The following is a 15321-nucleotide window of genomic DNA, read 5'->3' on the forward strand; positions in this document are numbered from 1 at the left end:
GTTTTTCTTCACACACTGCACAGTCAACTAGTGGAACTCCTTGCCAGAGGATGTTGTGAAGACCAGGACTTTAACCGAGCTCCAAAAAGAATGAAATAAATTCATGGAGGTTGGGTCCGTCAATGGCTATTAGCCAGGATGGGTAGGAAGGGTCTCCCTAGCCTCCATTTATCAGAGTGTTGAAATGGATGACAGGAGAGGAATCATTTGATGATTCCCTGTTCTGCTCACTCCCTCTGGGGCATCTGGCACTGGCCATTGTTGGCAGACAGGATACCGGGCTAGATGGACCTTTGGTCTGACCAGTATGGCCATGCTTCTGTTCTTATGATATCTCACAGGAGCAATTAGCAACCCCTATTCCTATCATCTTGCTCATTTCAGTTGATGGTGACTATTCTGCTTGAAAAACAGAGAGGTATAGAAAAAGGAAGTGTTGATTCTTGCAGCATTAGGGACAAAGGACCTGGCTGAAAATTAAAAGAGCAGATTTGAAAAGAAAAATATTTAATATTTTTCAAAAATTGCAGACATAATTTTGTAACCACCTGTGATGTAATCTGTGTGCATGACTGTACCTCAAACCAAAACACCTTAACATCATCACTACTACCCATGAACAGCTGCAAGTATTAACACATACCCAAACATTATTTAAATTAAGGACCTGATTTACAAAATCTGGACTTCACAAAAAGATCCAATCATTTGACTGCCCCTTTAATCACCTTTCCTGGAAAAATTCATCTTGCAAGTTATTTTCATCCCACCACTTTGTTAGCTAAACAAAAGCCCGTTCAGTGTTCATTTCCTGGGGTTACACTGATGGGTTATGGTACCTGAGAAACAATCACCTGTGCTTCCATTATTATAATTTAAGAGGTTCTGGGCCTCCTCATCTACAACATCCAACAGATATTGAACAACTTCATTGTGGTCATCTGCATCATAATAGTCTTCATCCAATATCTCTGTTTCTAGAAACATAAAACAAACATGGGGGAAAGGAATATAAAAAGATCAATGCATATAAAGGATTATAATGACAAAAAGGCATTCTATCAAACATATATTCTTTAATATAGTAGTAATTATAGTAGTAATTACTGTGACTTTCATTCCCTGTCTATGCAACTGAATTCAGACTCTGATAACTTTACTCCACTCCTTCTTTTCTTGGCAAAAGACTTGTTTAGGAGAGAGTACAGGGCTAGGAATTTAAGATATTCAAGAAGTTAAATTGGTTTTTATGTGGATATCTTTGTTGCTTAATTTCTCTTGTATTCTTCAGCTAAGGAGCATGGTGATGTTCAAATCTCTCCTCCTTACCCGAGTGATCATCGTTCTTGGAAAAATCTTGTATCTGATTTGTAAAACCACTGGAGTACATATTTCTAGAATCAGTGAACTTCATTAGTCCTGTTGCCTGATGAATGCTGCTTACTGCATTTGCATGAGAAACTCCTATCATGTTTTCCTCATGAACCTAGAAAAACAAAAAAGGAGCATGAGTTGGTTGTCTTTTTAAGGGTTTGTTATTTGTTCATCTAATAGCAGCAAACACTAACAAAACAGAGGCTGTGTCTACATTGGCAAAATTTTGCACAAATACTTTTAACGCAAGAGTTTTTGCATTAAAGTATTTGCGCAATAGAGAGTCTACACTGGCATGTGCCTTTGCACAAGAGATGTGCTTTTGCGCAAAAGCATCCGTGCCAGTGTAGGCGCTCTCTTGCACAAGAAAGCTCCGATGGCCATTTTAGCCATCGGGCTTTCTTGCGCAAGAAATTCATGTTGCCTGTCTACACTGGCCTCTTGCGCAAGAACACTTGAGCAAGAGGGCTTATTCCTGAGCGGGAGCGTCATAGTTCTTGTGCAAGAAGCCCTGATTTCACACATTAGAACGTCAGTGTTCTTGCACAAGAACTCACAGCCAGTGTAGACAGGCGGCAAGTTTTTGCGCAAAAGCTACTGCTTTTGCGCAAAATCTTGCCAATATAGACACAGCCAGAGGGTATTTCTTAAGTGTGCAGAGACATGCAGCCTTTTTATCTATCCTACTCAATTAAGAAAACATGATTTAATCTTAGTAGTAACTTAGATTTGACAATTTTTTAGAACTGGCAATTGTACTCTAACTTACAGACAAAATTAAGGAAAAGTAAACCAGAATGTCAGGAAAAGCTTCCCGACGGTGGAGATCTATTAGATTGTGGAACATCTCATCAAGGGAGCAATACTGCTTCAATTACTTTCCTCTTCTTTTCCCTCAGACTCAGAAACAAGCATCAGGGCTGGAATACTTTGCACTTATATTGTGTCCTCCATCTAAGACTCTCAAACCACTGATCTTAGCTCCATATCACTTGTACCTCTGTGAGGGAGGTAAGCATCACCTCCACTCCATTTCTCGGAAAAGAAAATGGAAGCAGAGAGAGATTAAATTACTTGGCCAGTGTAGCACATTAGCTCTGTAGGGATGTCCTTACAAGTAACAAGTTTTCTGAGTTACAGTCCTGTGCCTTTAACCACACGACCAGTCTTCATTCACTAAGTGCAGTTCTAGGTACTGGAAAAATAATTCCAAATACTTATGCATTTACTGATTCAGATCAATTGACAATATTGTAACAGCACAATTTGAAAGAAAGCAACTTTGCCATAGCTGGGGATCTTTTTCTCTGCTTAATGAAAATTCCTATCAACAGGATTATATGCACATATTTTATCAGAACGTAACAAAAAAATAAATAAAGCAAATGTATTAATTATGGTTATATCATTTTTATTTACCTCAGGCACATAAATACCAGGTGCTATTTCTATGTTTCCGTAGTGATCCCCAGGCAGATGGCCTAAATAAAATAGAACAAATTGATAACTTTGAATAACAAAATGTTTGCAGTGATTACGTTATGAAAAAAATTGATTGGCAATAAAGAAAAAAAAATTATATTTTTTTATTTAATGTAATATACTTCCTTCTGCTGCCAATAATTAAAAAGAAGAACTGAACCTAACCAAATGGTAGAATATCAGGGTACTTAATCACACTCATATCCGAATGACAGTATTTTAAGATAATGTTATGTTTGCACAGTTAGGAGAAAAAGATAATGGTGAAATGAATAACTAAGGGCATGCCTACACTGCAGCGTTATTTCAAAATAACTATGTGAGCATCTACACAGCAAACCTGTTATTTCAAAATAATTTCGAAATAACGGGCAGCTTATTTCAGAGTCTGTAACCCTTATTTCATGAGGACTAATGCTTATTCCAAAATAGCTATTTCGGTATAGGACGTGTGTAGACAGGGCAGCTGGAGTTATTTCAAAATTATTGGCCTCCAGCCCTTCTCACAGGTGCCCTGCTGGCCCGTTTGACCACACTCAACAAAACTGTATAGTACCCCTTCCCCTGCAGGCTTTATAGGTGCAGCCAGGGCCGGACGGAGGCATGGGCGAGCTGGGCAGCTGCCCAGGGGGGAGCCTGATGGCAGCTGTAAGGGGTGCCTGGCTCCCACAGCGCCAGCCCTGCGGTGCCGGACAGCAGTGCCCTTGCCCCCATAGCTGCAGGGCCCTGCATGGCCCGGCGTGTATGCCAGCAGCGCTGGCCGGGGCCGGGCTGGGCTGCACATGTGCTGTGCGCCCTGGGGGCGGGCCCTGGGCTGCACTCCAGCGGCCGTGATCGGCCCGCGCATGTGCTGAGCGTCCATGGGGAGGGGCCTGGGCTGTGCACCAGCGGCCGTGGCCGGCGCATGCATGTGCCGTGCACCCAGGTGGTGGGCCCGCGCCCCATGGGTGGGCCTGCGCATACGCCCTGTGCCCAGGGCGCCAAAAGGGCTCGGGCCGGCCCTGGGTGCAGCCTCAGGAGAAAGGGACTGTGGCACAAGGCAGGGCCTGACAGCCCTGAGCCACAAAGCAGCAGCCTGCACAGCTGTCCCTGTGGCCAGGAGCCACTCCAGTGTTCTATCCGAGCTCTCCATGGCTGCAGCCAAGCAAGCAGCCAGCCCCCAGGACCCTGTCAGGAGATGAATGAGGCACATGCCTTCCTGGCCTGGTGAGGAGATCCTGGACCTCACTGAGATCTGGGATGAGGATGCAAACCTCCGGGATCTCCGCACGAGATGCAGAAATGCCGATGTCTATAGCTGGATGGCTAAGAGCCTGAGCACCAAGGGCCACATGTGCACCCAGGAGCAGGTGTTCATGAAAGTGAAGGAGCTCAGGCAGGCCTATGGGCACCCCAGACCTGCCCATATTATGCCTAGCTCCACCGCACCCTAAGGGGTGGGTCATTCCCTCCCCCTGGTAGTAGACTCAGGGCTGGAGATGCCCATCATTGCCCTCCCAGGGGGCAGAAACGGGGAAGAGGAGGAGAAGGAGGAGGAGCTGAAAGAGGCCAGCAATGTGACGATGCCCGCCAGCCAAGAGGTCATGCTCGCCCTCAAGCTCGTTTCCCCTCCTCTCCTCCCCCATGTCTCCCAGGCATTGTCTGATAATGGGGAAGGCCCATCAGGTGGGTGAGTATCTTTAGCTTCCATAGACACACCCGGGTGGAAGTGGTGGGTGGCTGCTGCGTGCTTCTTGCTGGGCCATCTTGGCCTGGGGTTTGCGCAGCTGCCAGTGCATGTGAAACACTAGTTCAGGGCATACAGCCCCTGAAGGTTGCAACAGAGGACCCTTGTGCTCTGGCTCACAGGGTGTCTGGACAGGCCTGCCTCACTGCCGACACCAGGGTGGGACGGGACACCCTCCCACCAAAAGCCACCACTAGGAGGCTGGGGACATGGAGACCCTCCCATACACACACTCAGGAGTACTGCACATGGGCATGCCTGCACTCTCATGGCAGCATCTGCTCCTGGGGACAGCACAGCGAGGTGTGGGAGCATCTGCTGCTCACACACACCTCCCCCCAACACCCTGCCTCCCTCTCCTCTAGTGGGCAGGGATACAAGTCCTGTGGGATACCACCACTGCCAGACCCAGCCACGCCATGGGTCCCGCCTCCCGCAGGGTCCTAGTCTGGCCGGCACCTTCCCATGCCTGCTTGTCCCCGGGATGTGGGGGGAGTGAGAATCCCCACGGAGACCTCTGTGCTAAGGATGTTAAGTAATGGTTAATTTACTAGTCGAGTGTCGATAGGCACTTCCATATTCCTCCTTTGAAATGTAGGAGAGGGGGCTCTTGTATATTTCAAAGGAGGAATGCGGAAGTCCCGCAGACTCCGGGCAGCACGTGGTGTGCCAGCTTTGAAAAGTACAAGAGTCCCCGGTGGGGGCTTTTGTGCATTTCAAAGCGTCAGCATAGCCCTCGCTGACCCCAGGCTCCATGCCGCGCTGCCGATTTGAAATGCCACATGGAGCTGGGGTCTGCTGGGGAGTACCCAGCTGATCCCAGGCTCCAGGCGGCATATCAGCGGAACTTGGGATCAGCTGGGGACTCCCCAGCTGACTGCGGTTCCGCACAGCATTTCCTCAGAACCCAGAGTCAGCTGGGGACTCCCCAGCTGATCCTGGGTTCTGCAGAAATGCCGCACGGAGCTCAGGATCAGCTGAAGACTCCCCAGCTGATCTCGGGCTCTCTGTGAGGCAGTGCCACACAGCTGAGCTGGGGAGGAGCTGTGCAGCACTGCCTCTTTGAATGCTGCCTTGGCGTTTCAAAGGGGTAGCGCCGCACAGCTGATCCCAGGCTCAGCTGTGCAGCGCTGCCCCTTTGAAGTACCCCTTTCCCCTCCCTTTGCTGCCTCTATCTGATAGAGGCAGCAAGGGGAGGGAGAGGGGGGAATCAGCTAGTTGACTATCTGATAAGCATTTACTTATCAGACAGTCCACTAGTCCTTAACATCCCTAATCTGTGCCTCTGCAGGAAAGGACCCACTGTCTAGGCTACAGGTGGCCTTGCTTGAAGCGCATCGCTTTCATCTGACCCAAGGCCTTTCGGTCTTGGCTCAGAGATGAGGGCTGGGCTTCATACACACGGTGCCCCGGAAAGACTGCCCTGCTCTTTATTCTTCACAGCTGGACCAGCTGCAAGACAGAAGTGGTCAAAACCTCCTGTGCCATCCCCACAATGTCACATGATCTGCCAGCACTGGAGAGCCCATGAGAAGCTCCAGAGGGAGCATACTGCTGCCCTGTGAGCCCTGCAGTGCTCCATGGACCAGCAGGACCAGAGACTGGAGGAGGACCTGAAGCTGCGCTGTGATGCCTGGCGGGAGCTGCAACAGCAGGGCCAATCCATCTGCGCGGCCTTTCATACAGTCACCGCAGGTGCCATTCCCAGCCCCAGCCCTGGGCCTCTCCTCACCCCTCCTCCCTTTATGAAGACAGGAATGAAAAACATCGCAGGGAAAAGGATTCCACCATTTCCACCCCTACCCCTTTCCTAGGGAGCCCCACTGCAGCAATTCAGTTCGCCCGCCTCCTGAGACAATAGCAAGAGAGCACCATACCTGCATGACCACGGCCCTGACGGTTGATCTCCCCATGCCGAACTGGTGTCCGGCATGGCAAGCTTCCAGAGGGTGATGGCTACCCGCTTCTGGAGGGGGATGGTGGATCTCATGCAGGTGTCATGTTGCATAAGGGCAGGGGCAAGCCACTCACAAAGCTCCAGAAAGGTGTCCTTCCGCATGCGGAAATTCTGGAGCCACTGCTGGTCATCCCACTGCTTCATGATGATCTAAAGTCCCACCAGTCAGAGCTGATGTCCAGTCACCAGAAGCGGTGGTGCATGATGTGCAGGAGAGGGCAAGTGGAGTCAAGCTGCATGAGCAGTGCCCAGAGAGCAGAGAGGAAGTGCCCCACAAGGAGCTGGGGGTCCTATTCCTGCAGGGCCTGGAAGGCAGCCCACAGAAACCACAGCAGGAAGTGCACCAAGACACATAAGAGCTGTCAACTGCTGGGAGGCAGGTCTGGCTCCATGGCTAGAAAGCTGAGTTGTCCAAAAGGGCAACCACAGCAAGCAGAGAAAAGGAGTTGCTGTCCCCTGAGGAGGTAGGCAAGCAGAAGACTCTGAGACACGGTTGTATGGTAGGGGTGAGGGAGTCCCTTTAAGCTCGAGCCTAAGATAGTTTCAGGCAGCAGCTCCAGGGCATGAGTGCTGTCCTGATGCCCTGCCTGAAATGCTTCTGGGTGACCTTAAATGCGATTCAGCATCCAACGAGAGTGAATGCTCTATTTCAAAATAGCTTAGCGCTATTTCAATGGGCATTTGCTGTGTAGACGTGCTATTTCGGAGTATTTCCTCCAAAATAGCTTATTCCAAAATAAGCGTGCAGTGTAGACCTGCCCTAAGTGTCCAAAAAAACCATTGTTGATAAGTAGTAGTAATAATATACAATATGAATTACATGACAGTAGCCATACATGCCACCCCAAACAGTTTAAAATCTAAGGGCACATCCTCCAAACACATATCTCTGGATACATACATCTAAGTCAGAAAGACTACTTATATTAGTGTTTTCAGGACCAAGGTCTAAAGAGACAATGTGTAGACATGAGATGGAGGGTGGGGAGGGGGAGATGAAATGACAAACATCTAGTGCAAGGTATTAACATCTCTGTTCTCTTTTCCTGGGAGTTCAAGTAGCAATGGGGATGTAATCTCATGTTCAGGACAACTCTAAACCTCTGATTGCCAGAAGCTGAGGTGAATCACTCCAACTGCCCTGCTCTGTACATATCTGGTATGGGCTACAGTTGGCGACTAGATACAGGGCTCAATGAAACATTGGTCTTACCCAATCCCACAGTTTTTATGTCATAACTAGAGAAACACTTTGCATCTAGTACACCTCCAAAACACTTTGGCAATTAACAAATAAATGATAATACTGGGGAAAGTATTATTTGACTATTACAAAACTTAATATTACCCTATATTTTTTAGAACAGGTATAAGAGCTGTGTTCTTATTCAATGCCAGATTAGAAGATATGTAACAAATAGAATATGCATTATGAGTTGATTTATGAATAACAGAATTAGTTATCTTGTATTGCTGTGAAACAAAGTATGAAGATTTTGAGTATAATTGGTTTAGTAAACAAAGTGTGTTCAGGTATTATTGAAATTTCCCCATCAATTAAATTGAGACCGTTGGCAGCCTGGAAGACGATAAAAATGCAGCAATGATATAAAATTAAAAGCACAAGACTAACAAAGGAATAAGGGAAAGTAGAAACTGACTCAAGTTTCCTCCTTAGGCAAAGTGGCATGTAAACAATACCACTGTAAGCATCAAATTATTTGCGTTGTATATAAATATATATCACAACCCAAGAATTTTCTAAAGGTCAGCACAGAATACTCCATTACATTTAAATGTATTCTTCTTCTCAGAATCTGTTACATTCTGTACTGTCTCTCATCCATGACCTTAGACAAAGTGGCTTCTTAAATCTGTTGCAGAAGTTTGACAAACTTTATTTTAAAATATATTATTTATCCTGTTTATCATAGGTTCTTCCAAGGATAGATACCATGCTTTGGTGGAAAGAAACTCATTTACAGTAAGTAACTAAGAGATCCTTACCATTAGCTTTCATTACCCTTGGACTTGAGCTGACAGAGCCCCTGGACTTTGGAACCAATGGGCGACCATCTCTGTGATAAGAAGAAACACACTATATTTTTGATTTGTGAAAAGGTACCATATGTGAGTATCTACACAAGGGCAATCTCTTATTGACTCTTAGTACTTAACTATGTCAATCACATTTTTCTTGGACAGATTTGGAATAAGGTACCAAGAACATCCAATATCTCAATAATAGAAAATTACTCATGAAATAATATCCTGGATCATACCTACTTTCAGAAGAGAGGGAAGACTTCATAAGGCTAGGATTTCACCCCAGAGTCTTACAGATAGGGGTGATCTAGTGGCCTCAGCCAAGGGTTTAACCATAGAACCTCCCAGTCTCTGCCGCTCCTCAGCAGTTCAGAAAACCAAGCGCTAACTGCCTGAGAGTTAGGAACACGAAAGTAATGGAAATTGGGTAATTCCTCTGCCTCAGTTGCCCCATCTATAAAATGGGGACAGCAATATCTATATAAAAAACAACAAAGAGTCCGGTGGCACCTTAAAGACTAACAAATTTCTTAGGGCATACGCTTTCATAAGATACAACTCACTTTCTCAGATGTTTGAAGCAAAAGAAAGGCAGGGCTACAGAGATGGTCAATGCTAATTCAATCAGGATGGATATGGCTCACTTCCAACAGTGAGACAAAGGCAAGAGTACCTGAAGAGGAAATTACTTATTGTAATGAAAGAGCCATTCCATGTCTCTATTCAGACCATTTTGATGATGTCAAATTTGCATATGAACTCCAGCTTAGCCATTTCACATTGCAGCCTGTTTTTGAAGTTCCTTTGCCTCAGAAAGGCAACTTGCAAGTCAGTAACAGTGTGTCTAGGGAGGTTAAAGTGCTCGCCTACTTCAGAAACTGTTTTAAATGTTGCCATTCTGATTTGTGTCCATTTATTCTTCTGTGTAGAGACAATCTGGACTCCTTGTTGTTTTTAGCTGAAACAGACTAACATGACTTCCTTTCTGAAACCTAATATCTATATTGCTATTATTGTAAGGATTAAATGAATGCTAGTTAAGAGTTTTTAAATGAAAAGGCCAATGATGCCAATGGTCTGTGCCAACCTGCTAGCTCAATGTTGTTGAGGATTCTCAACTCCAATAAGCCAACAGAACTGAGAGGACAGAGCACCCTGAATAATCAGGCCTTAAAAAATAACTGTCATTACCTCTCCAATTGGTTAGTTATTGTACCAGGAAAACGCATTAAAGTGGACACAGCTACAATTTTATCATTTAAAAATCACATGCAAGAGTTCGTATCTAGAGGATACCTTGTAGCTTTCAGCACCACTTTAGGAAGTGACATTTCCAGTGCTCTTTTGGCTTCTTTCAGAGTCATTCCCTGTGTGCTAATTCCATTAATATAATGGATTATATCCAATGTATGGAGACTTTCCTCATTGGCAGCAACAGACCTTGGCTTGATATCACTAATATAGACCACCTGGTAAAGGCTGTCATGACCTCCTGATAGAGACAGACCTGTGGAAAAGAAAAGAAAAAGAACGGTTACTTACCTCGTAACTGTTGTTCTTTGAGATGTGTTGCTCATGTCCATTCCATGAAAGCGTGCACGCGCAGTGTGCATGCATCGTCGAAGATTTTTCCCTGAGCAGTACCCATCGGACCAGCAGGGAGCCCAATGGAGTGGCTTCGGAATACCGGCCGATCTATAACCTTGCTGGTCCCCCGCCCTTTCAGTTCCTTCTTATCGGAATACTCCAAAGAAGGGGAGGCGGGCGGGATTTGGAATGGACATGAACAACACATCTCAAAGAACAACAGTTACGAGGTAAGTAACCGTTCTTTCTTCTTCAAGTGATTGCTCATATCCATTCCATGTAGGTGACTCTAAAGTAGAACCTGAGGAGAAGGGGTCAGAGTTTTAACCTTCCACAGAATGGAGGATCCTATGGCGGCGTCCTCTCTGGCCTGATGTGACAGCACGTAGTGATTGGCGAAGGTGTGGACAGAGGACCAAGTGGCGGCTCTGCAGATGTCCAGGATCGGGACCTGCGCTGCCAAGGCTGTGGAGGAAGCCATTGCCCTTGTAGAATGCACGGTGAGAGGGGGGGCTGAGACCCCTACTAGAGCATAGCACTCTCTGATGCATGCAGTGATCCATGAAGATATCCTTTGTGTGGAGATCGGATGTCCTCTTGAGCATTCCGCAATGGCTACGAAAAGTTGTGGTGATTTGTGGAAGGGCTTTGTGCTGTCTAAATAAAAGACTAAGGCCCTCCTGACATCTAGGGTGTGCAGAGCCTGCTCTTTCCCTGACACGTGAGGCTTGAGGTAAAACATTGGTAGAAATATGTCCTGAGAGACGTGAAAAGACGACACCACCTTGGGCAAGAAGGCAAGGTGGAGTCATAGTCTGACTTTATCCTTAAAGAAAACCGTATAGGGGGGATCTGAAGTGAGCGCTCTCAGTTCGGACACCCGCCTAGCTAACATGATCGCTACCAGGAGGGATACCTTGTAGGACAGGTGTATTAGGGAACACGTTGCCATGAGTTTGGAAAGGACCAGACTGAGGTCCAACTGAGGGATAGTCTGTCGTACATGTGGGTAAAGTCTATCTAGCCCCTTCAGGAACCTGTTTACCATTGGATCAGCAAACAGAGTCTTTCCTCTGTCTCCCGGGTGGAAGGCAGAGATGGACGTCAAATGGACCTTAATTGAGGAAGAGGAGAGTCCCTGATGCCTGAGATCTAAGAGTAGTCTAGAATCAGGGGAATCGGGGCCTCTCTCTGGGAAACCCCTTTGTGGGAAGCCCAGATGTAGAACCGCTTCCACTTAGAAATGTATGTGGCCCTTGTGGAAGGTTTCCTACTGCCTAACAGAACTTCCTGAACCCGAGCTGAACACTGGAGTTCCGCTGCTGTCAGCCACGGAGCTTCCACGCCGTCAGGTGCAGGGAGTGCAGGTCTGGGTGGCGAAGCCTGCCTGAGTCCTGGGTGATCAGGTCCGGGAGCAATGGAAGGAGTATGGGCCTCTTGCATGACAGGCTGAGAAGGGTTGAGAACCAATGCTGCGGCGATGAGAATTATGGACGCCTTGAACTCCTGCACTTTCAGGAGGATCCTGTGGACTAGTGGGAATGGTGGGAAGGCATACAGTAAGCCCCTGGGCCAAGGGTGCAGAAGCGCGTCTCCTAGGGAGCCTCTTCCCAATCCCATGAGGGAGCAGTACCATGGGCACTTTTTGTTCTCCCAGGTAGTGAATAGGTCTAGTTGGGGAAACTCTGACTGGCGGAAGATGGCGTGGGCCACTTCCTTCCTGAGGGACCACTCATGGCCAGAAAAGGCCCTGCTTAACCTGTCTGCTAGGACATTCCGGGAACCCGGGAGGTAAGAGGCCATCGGGTAGATATCCACCCCGATGCAGAGGTCCCACAGGCGGATCGCCTCCTGACACAGGTTTATATACGACACATGTTGTCTGATAAGATAAGGACTGACCTGCCCCTGAGGTGGGGAAGGAAAGCCGCACAGGCCAATCTGACTGCTCAGAGTTCCCTGACATTGATGCACAGGGAGGGGTCATCCCTGGATCACATACCTTGCATCTGCTTGTCCCCCAGTGCGCTCCCCAACCGGTGTCCGACGCATCTGTCACATGTCGGATGGTTGATACAGGTCTGGAGAAGGGGACTCCTGCACAGACCTCCTCCTGATGGGTACACCAGTTCAGTGAGTTGAGGACAGTATTGGGAACCGTCACTACCCTGTCCCATGGGTGGAAAGCCAGCCACATTTGCATGTTGCACAACGTACATGCACGTGGCCATTAGGCCTAGGAGACGTATGCAGGCCGTGGCTGTGGTCACCGGGAAGTTTTGCAGTCCCCGGACAGTGAGTCCTGGGGAGGGAGACCTTTGCCCATGTCGAGTCCAGGTTGGCACCTACCAACTCTATTATCAGGTCAGAATGAGAGTTGATTTGTCCACAATTAGGAGAAGGCCTAGCTTCCTGATGAGGTTCTGGACCATGATAATGTGGGCCTGCACCTGGTTCTCGTACCGTCCCCTCAGGAGCCAGTCATCTAGATAGGGGAAGACCTGGATGCCCTTTTCCTTAGAGCAGCGGCCACGACTGCCATACATTTGGTGAAGACTCGAGGGGCCACAGAAATAACAAAGGGGAGAGCCGTGAATTGGTAGTGATCCCTGTCCACCATAAAGTGGAGGAACCGCTGGTGGAGAGGCGTGATCAAGATGTGGCATCTTTCAGATTGAGGGCATCTTTCAGATTGTTAGCCTCTCCGGAGGCTAACAAAGGGATTATAGATGCCAAGATTACCATCTTGAATTTGGCTTTGACAATAAAGGAGTTCAGGTCTCTGAGGTCCAGTATGTGGCAGAAGCCTCCCTTGGCTTTCGGGACCAGGAAATACCAGGAGTAGAAACCCCTGCCCAAAAACTCAGAGGGAACCGGCTCTCTGGCTTCCAGAGTGAGAAGGTGCAGAACCTCCTCGAGAGGGGTCCCTGAAAAGGGAGGGGGCTAGGAGATAACAAGGGGGGGGTGAATGGAACGGGATGGCATATCCCCCTTCCACTACTTCCATGACCCACTGGCCTGTTGTAATGGAGTGCCAGGCCTGGTTAAAAGGGAATAAACGGTCATGGAAAGTAGGCGGGGAGATTGGTATATTGCCCTCGGGCATCCCATCAAAATCCTCGGCGAGGGCCAGAGGGTTTGTTAGGTGGCCCCTGGCCCTGGTCCTGAGAAGGTTGGGGCCAGCATCTACCATTCCTCCCATTGCCATTTCTGATCCTGCAGCGGGGGAAGTCAGGATGCGGGGCCTGTTGGGGTGGTCTGAGGGTATTCCTGCCCAAGAACGAGTGCCTCTGGGTGGTCGGTGTGTGCATACCCAAGGACTTCAAGTATGGCACGAGTGTCCTTGAGGCCATGGAGGTGCTGGTCCGTCTGTTCAGAGATCAGCGAGGAGCCCTTGAAGGGAAGGTCCTGGATGGTATTTTGGATCTCTGGGGGCACCCTGGACCCCTGTAGCCAGGAGCTGCTGCACAGGACTACTCCCGCGGCCATGGAGAGGGCAGCGGCATCGGCCGCATCGAGGGCTGCCTGGAGTGCTGCTCTAGAGATCGCCCTTCCTTCCCCATGGAGGGCCTTGAACTCCAGACGGGAGTCTCTTGGGACCAGGTCTGTGAATTTGTCCATGGAGGCCCAAGTGTTGTACATGCACTGTGACAGTAGGACCTGCTGGTTGGCAATATGGAGTGGAATGGCCCCAGACGCATAGGCCTTCCTGCCCAGAAGGTCTGTCTTTTTGGCCTCCCTGTTCTTGGGGGTGGCAGCTGGTTGCCCCGTCTCTCCCTCTGGTTTGACTGCCTGCACCACCAGTGATCCCGGAGGCGGGTGGGAGAACAGGTACTCATTGCCCTCCTGAGGCACAAAATATCGCCTCTTGGCCCTTTTGTCTGTTGGCAGTATGGAGGCTGGGGTTTGCCAGAGGCCTTGGAGATCTTAGTCACCGTTTGATTAATCGGTAGGGCCACTCTGGTGGGGGCATCGGCCTGGAGGGTATCGACCATGGGATTGGAATCCTCGCACACCTCGGCTTGGACCCCCAGGCTCTGTGCCAGTTGGTCAAGGAGGTCTTGGTGGGCCCTGATACCCATAGAGGGCATGGATGGAAGGGCATCCCCTAAGGCCCTGTCCAGGGAGGATGATGATGACCTCTTTTGGGCCACCTCCGCAGGCGCCACCATTTGCAAGAGGGCTTGTGAAGACCCGGACACTGATGGTGGTGTTGGCTGGCTCGGTGGAGCCCCGCGTCTCGATGGTCTTGGAGAAGCCTGACCCGGAGGTAGCAACTGCACCAGCGTTGGAGATCAAACCAGGGGAGTCGCCAATGGGGGTGCCCGAGGCCCCAAGATGACTGACCCTGCCCTTGAAGGATCTGCACCCTGGCTCTGGTGATAGGCCCAGGGTGTCCAGAATGGCCACCGACCTGGAGGTTGCAGGGGCCATGTTTGTTGCATCATCAGCACTGGAACCGACTGTGCCCACTGCTGCTGAAGGTAGTGAGCAGAGGAGCTGTGGTGCCGCGATTGGCGCCGCAAGTGGTACCGGTGTCGAGAGCAGGATCTGGCGCCTCTTGACGACCAAGTTGACTCTGCCTCTGAGTTGGTTGAGTACTCCGAAGGTGACCAGGGCGGAGTCGTTGGGGGTTCTTCTGAGGTTGCCGACGCTGAAGCGTGTCTGGCCATCGACTCAGATTTGCTGTGGTGCCGGGAAGGTGGGGATAGCATGGCTGGACCCAGGGCCAGTAAGCTCTGGGCGGAGATAGGAGCCACAGAGCTGGGTGCCAGGGATGGTACTGTATGGTGGTACTGTGTTGGTACTGGGCCCGGTGCCGTGTCCCATGCCACATCTGGTACCGGGTTGGATCAGATGTCGGTGCTGCGGTTGTTGCCAGAGTTGTGGGCTGCACCGAATGGTGTTTTCTGGCATCCTGGACTACGTCGTCAGACGCCATCGATAGCGGTCAGTGCCGGTCATTCCCATGACCTCTGGCAGGGGTCGGTGTCGGAGGAGGCGAGGGGGATGACTCAGTCAAGTCCCTGGCTGCCTTGAAGGCCTCCAGAGTGGAGGGTTCAGGTAAGTCCCCCAGTGGGCTGGGCTCTCAGCGCAGAGATAAACGTCCGCCCGACTGAGATGGTCTAGGTTCAGCACTTGATGGTGC

General features: G+C 49.3%; 1 protein-coding gene and 1 long non-coding RNA gene across 16 annotated transcripts in view; one reads left to right on the forward strand and one right to left on the reverse strand.

Moving 5' to 3' along the window:
* Positions 1–10592, forward strand: part of LOC142829532 (uncharacterized) — a 32416-nt gene extending 21824 nt beyond the window's left edge. The window contains exons 2-3 of the long non-coding RNA XR_012904019.2: positions 8474–8523; positions 10456–10592. This is a non-coding gene — a long non-coding RNA (uncharacterized LOC142829532). The remainder of the gene's footprint in view (positions 1–8473; positions 8524–10455) is intronic.
* The window catches only part of PTPN13 (protein tyrosine phosphatase non-receptor type 13), a 236856-nt gene that overhangs the window by 45475 nt on the left and 176060 nt on the right, over positions 1–15321 (reverse strand). For 13 of the 15 annotated variants that reach the window (XM_075929556.2, XM_075929553.2, XM_075929544.2 and 10 more), the window contains 5 exons: positions 9882–10092; positions 8547–8617; positions 2794–2855; positions 1330–1486; positions 840–977 (listed from right to left, as the gene is read on the reverse strand). In XM_075929556.2, coding sequence (XP_075785671.2) covers positions 840–977; positions 1330–1486; positions 2794–2855; positions 8547–8617; positions 9882–10092 — 639 coding nt within the window. The remainder of the gene's footprint in view (positions 1–839; positions 978–1329; positions 1487–2793; positions 2856–8546; positions 8618–9881; positions 10093–15321) is intronic. The other 2 variants (XM_075929548.2, XM_075929547.2) reach the window with 1 other exon arrangement.

Source organism: Pelodiscus sinensis, chromosome 4 (assembly GCF_052426305.1).
Source record: "Pelodiscus sinensis isolate ZL-2025 chromosome 4, ASM5242630v1, whole genome shotgun sequence".
NCBI classification, from domain to species: Eukaryota; Metazoa; Chordata; order Testudines; family Trionychidae; genus Pelodiscus; species Pelodiscus sinensis.